Source organism: Neomonachus schauinslandi, chromosome 3, assembly GCF_002201575.2.
Source record: "Neomonachus schauinslandi chromosome 3, ASM220157v2, whole genome shotgun sequence".
NCBI lineage: Eukaryota > Metazoa > Chordata > Mammalia > Carnivora > Phocidae > Neomonachus > Neomonachus schauinslandi.
Window position 1 is genome coordinate 174,861,379 of NC_058405.1, and position 6,000 is coordinate 174,867,378.

A 6,000-nucleotide genomic window follows, 5' to 3' on the forward strand; every position below is an offset into this window, starting at 1 on the left:
GAACTACTTGGTGCCAAGGCTTGGGAATTTGTGAATTTCCATGAGTCCTGCCTTCACAGTCCCAAGCCTGGGATGTAAGGACCAGAATAAGAAAATAAAATAGTAATAAAAATAATAATTTGTTTATTGACACTAACTGAGGGCTACATCAGATATCGTGCTAAGCACTTTACATCTCATTTAATCTTCAAAAAACTCCGTGCAGTTGGTAATTATCATTCCCATTCTACAGATGAGGAAATTGAGAGACAAATTTTAAATAACCCGTTCAAGGTCCCACAACTAGTTTAGCAGAGCTGGGATTTGAACTAGGCAGTCTGGCCTTACAGTACGTGCACTTAATCTTAGGTACTATTATACCTTGTTTACAATTAGGGAAACTGAGGCTCAGAGAGGTTAAATGGTCCAAGGCCACAATGCTAGTAACTAAGCTATTAAGACAGGATTTAGAACCTAATCTGGTTCAAAAGCCTAAGCTCTTAACCACTCTAACTAGGGTAGTGGGATACAAGCCAGAGCCCCCAAGGTTGTATTGATCAGAGCTGTAGGGGGTAGGGGTCCAGGCCGCCAGCACGCGCCCCAGCACCCGCCCCTCGGGGCTGGACTGTAGTCAGCTTCCTACCTCCGGCATTGGGAGATGGAGGTCCTGGGGGCCTCGGGCCGAGCCCGGCTTTGCTCCCCTTTGGTGTGGGTGCCTGCGTCTTGACCCCTGAAGGCCAGGTGTGGAACCCTCACCCGGGTCCTGGGACCCGCCCTCCCCAGGCTTAGCCCGCCCCCGGCCTCTCAGCTCCGTGCCCCCACATTATCCCGATGCCCAGCGGTTGCTAGGATACCGCGGGCCGTTACGCCGGCGCGGCCTGATGACGTATGCACTTCTTCCGGTCCCCGGCGCTTCTCACCAGCCCGAGCCAGGTCAGTGGGGTGTCCGGTTTGGCTCCCCCCACCCCCGCCCCGGGCTCTGCGCGCCGAGGCTGGGGGTGGGCTCTTCCCGGGGGTGGGCTCTGCCAGGGGTGGGCCCGGACCTCGCACCCCGCCGAACTACCCTCTGCCCTGCCGTGGCGCCCCGACGGCCGTGGGAGCGGGGGCCGCTCAAAGGTGGGCTGGGTTGGAGGAAGCGGCCTTGCAGTCGCTGCGTGGCCGGAGGCTTTAAGGCACCTGACCCCACCCTTCTTGGAGCTGGCGTCGCCAGAGCGCGTTTTCTCTACGTTCCGAGACCCGGGCGCCCGCTCTCCACATTGGTACTGCAGGGGTCGTCTGGATCGTGCCTGACCCACGACCCTGCTATTCTTTTCCTTCCAGCATGATCCGCTGGGCCCCCAGCGCATCGCCTGGAAGAGCCCACTTAACTTGGACGAAGCTGTCGGCCGCCTCAGACCGCCCTTGAGGAGGATGACTGAGACACTATGGGCCACGCACTGTGTGTCTGCTCTCGGGGAATTGTCATCATTGACAATAAGCGCTACCTCTTCATCCAGAAACTGGGGGAGGGGTGAGTGTTTGGAAATCACTTAGCTAGTCCCCAGGTTCTGGTGATTGAAGGACAGCAGTCTGCACATGATAGGGGCACAAAAGTTTTATTCTCTTAACCTATCCTTTAGCTCACCTGACAGAGCCTAGTGACATGGTAGTCAAGAAAGTGGATTCTGGAGCCAGGCCTCCTGGATCCACCTTGTGTGACCTTGAAAAGCCACGGTTTCTTCATCTGCTTAACGGAGATAATTGTCTTTTGCCGCTGATGGAGTTGTGAGGATTAAATATGATAATGCATATAAAACATCCCACCCAGTGCCTGGTTCCCAGCACTTGGTAAATGTTGACTGTTACTCATGTAGTATTTATGGAGCATTTGTCATGTGCAGAGCAGTGCATTGTGACCAAAGTACCTCCAGGGATTACTGTGTTCCTACTCTTGAGCTCAAAGTGTAAAATCTTCAGACTTCTCTTGAAGCCACATCTTGGGAGGGTTTCTGCTAACTGGGAAAGATACCCCCCCCCTCCCCTTCTCCCCAGGGAGTTCCTCTGGGTCCAAGCCGTATGGGAGGTGACCGTGGTCCTTCACTGACCCCTTTGGCCCACAGTGGGTTCAGCTATGTGGACCTAGTGGAGGGGTTACATGATGGACACTTCTACGCCCTGAAGCGGATCCTGTGTCACGAGCAGCAGGATCGGGAGGAGGCCCAACGAGAAGCAGACATGCATCGCCTCTTCCATCACCCCAACATCCTTCGCCTTGTGGCTTCTTGTCTGAGGGAGCGGGGCACTAAACATGAGGCCTGGTTGCTGCTGCCCTTCTTCAAGGTCAGAAAGTCTCCTGGCAATGGAGGGGCTTGCAACAGAGTCATCTACCGAGGGCTGTGTGAGTAGCCAAGTATGTTAGGAAGCAGAGACCATGTCCTGGGGTTGACCGCTTCAGATTTGGGGTCTAGTGGGACTGTGAGGTGTGTAGTGTGTGTGGTGAAAGAGTTGCTAGTCTCTGACACAGGGAAGGGATCAGGCTGAGGGAGCAGAGGCTCAGAAAACATGTCCAACTGTGGGGACACTTGTGTTGCAGAGGGGTACGCTGTGGAACGAGATAGAAAGGTTGAAGGACAAAGGCAACTTCTTGACTGAAGATCAAATCCTTCAGCTGCTGCTGGGTATCTGCAGAGGCCTTGAGGCCATTCATGCCAGAGGTTTCGCCCACAGGTCAGTGGGAGGGCCCTGTGTGCTTATGGGGCAGAAAGGAAGAGCCTCACCAAAAGGAATGAGAGGTCTCTGCTCTCCTCCCAAGGAACAGTCCCCATGAATCTTTTGCCCCCAGGGATTCTAACTTCCCTATCCAGGGATGCTCATGGGCCATTTCCACTTCCCTACAGGGACCTGAAGCCCACTAATATCTTGCTTGGAGATGAGGGGCAGCCGGTTTTAATGGACTTGGGTTCCATGAATCAAGCTTGCATCCACGTGGAGGGCTCCCGCCAGGCTCTGACCCTGCAGGTAAGAGTGTCCAGGTTCCTTTGCCCTCCTGTTCCCCACCCTCAACCTTTTCTCTTGCATCCCCCAATTTGGTCACATGACTGTGACCTGTGCCCCTTGTTTGAGCTGTTCCAGGACTGGGCAGCCCAGCGATGCACCATTTCCTACCGGGCCCCGGAGCTCTTCTCTGTGCAGAGCCACTGTGTCATCGACGAGCGGACTGACGTCTGGGTGAGGAGCGTGAGGCTGGGCACATGGGTGGGGAGGAGTGCTACTCTGTACCTGCTGTGTGGCAGAGGGGCAGGGCTTTGGGTTCAAGTGCATGGGGCCCCAGGAACCGTGTATGTCCCCATCCCCCTCGACTTCCTTCCTGGGAACTGTCACTGACACTGTATTCAGCTGCTCAGGAAGTGGTATAATCCTGCCCTTTGAACAGAGGGAGTACAGTGAAGTGTCAGGGCTGAAGGCAGTGGCTAGGCAAGGGGTGCAGAGGCCTCCAGCTAACGGGCGGTTTCTCTGGACCCTGGTGGTGTCATGTGGCTGAGGTCAGCATATTCTTTTTAGCTTATCACCTCCATTGGTCCCCTGTCAAGGAATAACCAAGTTATGCTCAGTCCCTAGGCTGCGTGCTATATGCCATGATGTTTGGGGAAGGCCCATATGACATGGTGTTCCAGAAGGGTGACAGTGTGGCCCTTGCTGTGCAGAACCAACTCAGCATCCCGCAGAGCCCCAGGTGAGCAATAGAGGGGGCACCGACCATTTCAGACTCCGCCCTGACGTTAGCGGAGTTGGAACCGTAGCACGGAGAATAGGAACCCTCTGATCACCCTGCCTGCCTCCTTCCACAGGCATTCTTCGGCCTTGCGGCAGCTGCTCACCTCAATGATGACTGTAGACCCCCAGCAGCGCCCTCCCATTTCTGTCCTCCTCAGTCAGTTGGAGGCACTTCAGCCCCCAGCTTCGGGCCAGCACAGCACCCAGATCTGAACGAACCAGTGGCCACGTTGAGAAGGTGGTCCCTGTGCCTTGGAAGGAGGCTCCTGTCCCTCATTAGAATCTCCGTCCAGTCTCTCCAGGACTGCTGTCTTGTCATTGGGGGCAGGTGGATGGAGACAGTCAACTCAGTCTTATTTCTCTGCTTCTGCTCTCTTATGTCCAAGAGCAACAACTGGACAGAGGGACTGACTGAGTTGGGGTGGACGAGGGTGGGAGATGGGGAAAGGGAAACTGATAGAACCTAGAAAGGCTCTGAGCAGGACTGCTGAGCTTACATCATGGTCTGCCTTCACATCTGGGAGCAGGAGAATGTATAAATAGAAGAATAAAGTGAAAGCAGCTTGGTGTACCTCTTAGTCTCATTGTTCCTGGAGTGAGAGAGAAGAGGTGCCAGGGGCCCGAGGTCTGGTTGCCATTTCCAAGGGAACAGACAGGGAAGAAGGACTGGCGTAGTGAGGAATGGCATGACTGTGTCATTCCGCCTAAGGAGACAGGTGTCTTTATCTTAGATCTGGCTAGCTGGGAGGAGGCAATTCTTCTAGCTTGCCTTAGTCAAAAACTTAAAGCTGTTCTGGATCAAGCTGGCTTCTCTGCTAAAAACTGGCACCAGGGCTCCCCAGAAGCACGTTCAATTTGTTCTTTCCTTCATTCCCAGGAGTGGGTAGCTGAGTCACAGCAGCCCAGCCGGTTTGCCAGGCAAGGGCTTCTGGGTGGAGACACCTAAGGAAGCTTTTGGACAGCAACTTAACAGGTCTCTCCCAGCCTCAGCCCTGGGGCAAGGGGAGTGGAGGTGGCAGCCGTTTGGCCCACAGTTTCTCCCAGAGGGTTCCAGCTCACACATGGTTAATGATTAATGAGGCCAGTGTGGTGTGGCAGTATCCAGCTGCCACTTCCTGCCCTACTCTGCTGAGTAAACAGGGGCCCTGCCTTTGCTGGGCTTGAGACCTGTTCCCTAGGGAAGGGCACTGCGTCCCTGAATCACCAGGGAGGGGGAGGGCAGGGCAGGGCTGACATCTTCTGCTCCGGAGATCGAAGCTTCATCCCCTGCCCCCCTTCCCCAGCCAGGCTCACCCCCATGTGCTGACGTCGATGTGGGTCCTGGGGTGCCTATTAGCAATGTTGGAAATTTCCCCAGGGCCCTGGTGGGAGGCTCCCCCGGCTAGCTTAGAGGCTGAGGCCAGAAAAAAAGAACAAACAGAGGGGAGACGACCTGACTTTTAATGGCACGGCCCTAGGCCCCAGCAATGCAGCAAGAGAGACGGCTGTGCGAAGCTGCTCGGAGGTGCAGTGGCACAGACCACCCTGGGAGCTCGCCCTTGTCCCCTCCCATCCCCCAAGCTCATGACTAGGCTCCATGCCCAGGAACTGAGGTCCAGCCCGGCCCCGCTCCCAGGCCCTCATCACGCAGAGGTGCCCGGGCCAAGCTTCCAGAGTCGGTGAATGCAGAAGCAGCAGGAAGAATAGGGTAACAGTCTAACTCAAATACAGAAACTGCTAGACTTAAACTCCTATTTTGGAAAGGAAGTGAAAACTTGCATCTTTCAACAGCTTGTGGCTGGACAGACAGGTCCGGGAGTCAGTCCTCATTTCCTCTCTACCATCCTGGGCACCCCAGGGGTCTTACATCAAGGTCCCTGGGGTCACATTTCCTTGGGCCTGGCAAAGACCACTTGGCAAGTCTCACCTTCAGCCACAGAAGGGAAAAGGGTTATAGGCAGCAAAGAATGAGGGCGGCAGCAGAAGCAGCGGGCGGCCACAGCACAGACGGGAAGGCAGCAGAAGCTCAAGCACTCACAGAGGGGACAAGAAACCGTGCAAGGAGACTGTTTATTTCGAAAGGATTTTGCAATAAACATTGTGAGTGGGCTCCAGGCAGCTGTTCTATTCTTCTCCCTCATCCTCGTCCTCATAGGAGTCGATGCCCACCTCCTCGTAATCCTTCTCCAGGGCCGCCATATCCTCCCGGGCCTCCGAGAACTCCCCCTCCTCCATGCCCTCACCCACGTACCAGTGCACAAAGGCCCTCTTGGCATACATCAGGTCGAA

The 6,000-nt window shown here is 55.2% G+C and overlaps 2 protein-coding genes across 3 annotated transcripts in view; one reads left to right on the plus strand and one right to left on the minus strand.

The window, feature by feature from the left end:
• Positions 1 to 875: 875 nt before the first annotated feature.
• On the plus strand, positions 876 to 4,303 carry STK16 (serine/threonine kinase 16). 2 transcript variants are annotated; one of them, XM_021702941.1, is made up of 8 exons: positions 876 to 912; positions 1,300 to 1,489; positions 2,079 to 2,298; positions 2,552 to 2,685; positions 2,856 to 2,976; positions 3,091 to 3,186; positions 3,570 to 3,691; positions 3,807 to 4,303. In XM_021702941.1, exons 2-8 carry the CDS (start codon positions 1,404 to 1,406, stop codon positions 3,943 to 3,945), a joined length of 918 nt encoding a protein of 305 aa, XP_021558616.1. In that variant the 5' UTR covers positions 876 to 912; positions 1,300 to 1,403; the 3' UTR covers positions 3,946 to 4,303. The 2 variants fall into 2 exon arrangements, with proteins under 2 accessions (XP_021558616.1, XP_021558617.1); XM_021702942.1 differs by lacking the exon at positions 876 to 912 and adding an exon at positions 1,023 to 1,095.
• A 1,291-nt stretch (positions 4,304 to 5,594) lies between these two features.
• Positions 5,595 to 6,000, minus strand: part of TUBA4A (tubulin alpha 4a) — a 3,686-nt gene continuing 3,280 nt past the window's right edge. Inside the window, exon 5 of the mRNA XM_021703064.2 lies at positions 5,595 to 5,638. Coding sequence (XP_021558739.2) covers positions 5,595 to 5,638 — 44 coding nt within the window. The remainder of the gene's footprint in view (positions 5,639 to 6,000) is intronic.

Bases quoted from the DNA above. Each gene is read 5' to 3' on its own strand.
- STK16 (XM_021702941.1), top strand. From the start codon at position 1,404: ATGGGCCACGCACTGTGTGTCTGCTCTCGGGGAATTGTCATCATTGAC. The intron at 1,490-2,078 runs GTGAGTGTTTGG...TTTGGCCCACAG, and splicing joins ATCCAGAAACTGGGGGAGGG to TGGGTTCAGCTATGTGGACC. The intron at 2,977-3,090 runs GTAAGAGTGTCC...GAGCTGTTCCAG, and splicing joins GCCAGGCTCTGACCCTGCAG to GACTGGGCAGCCCAGCGATG.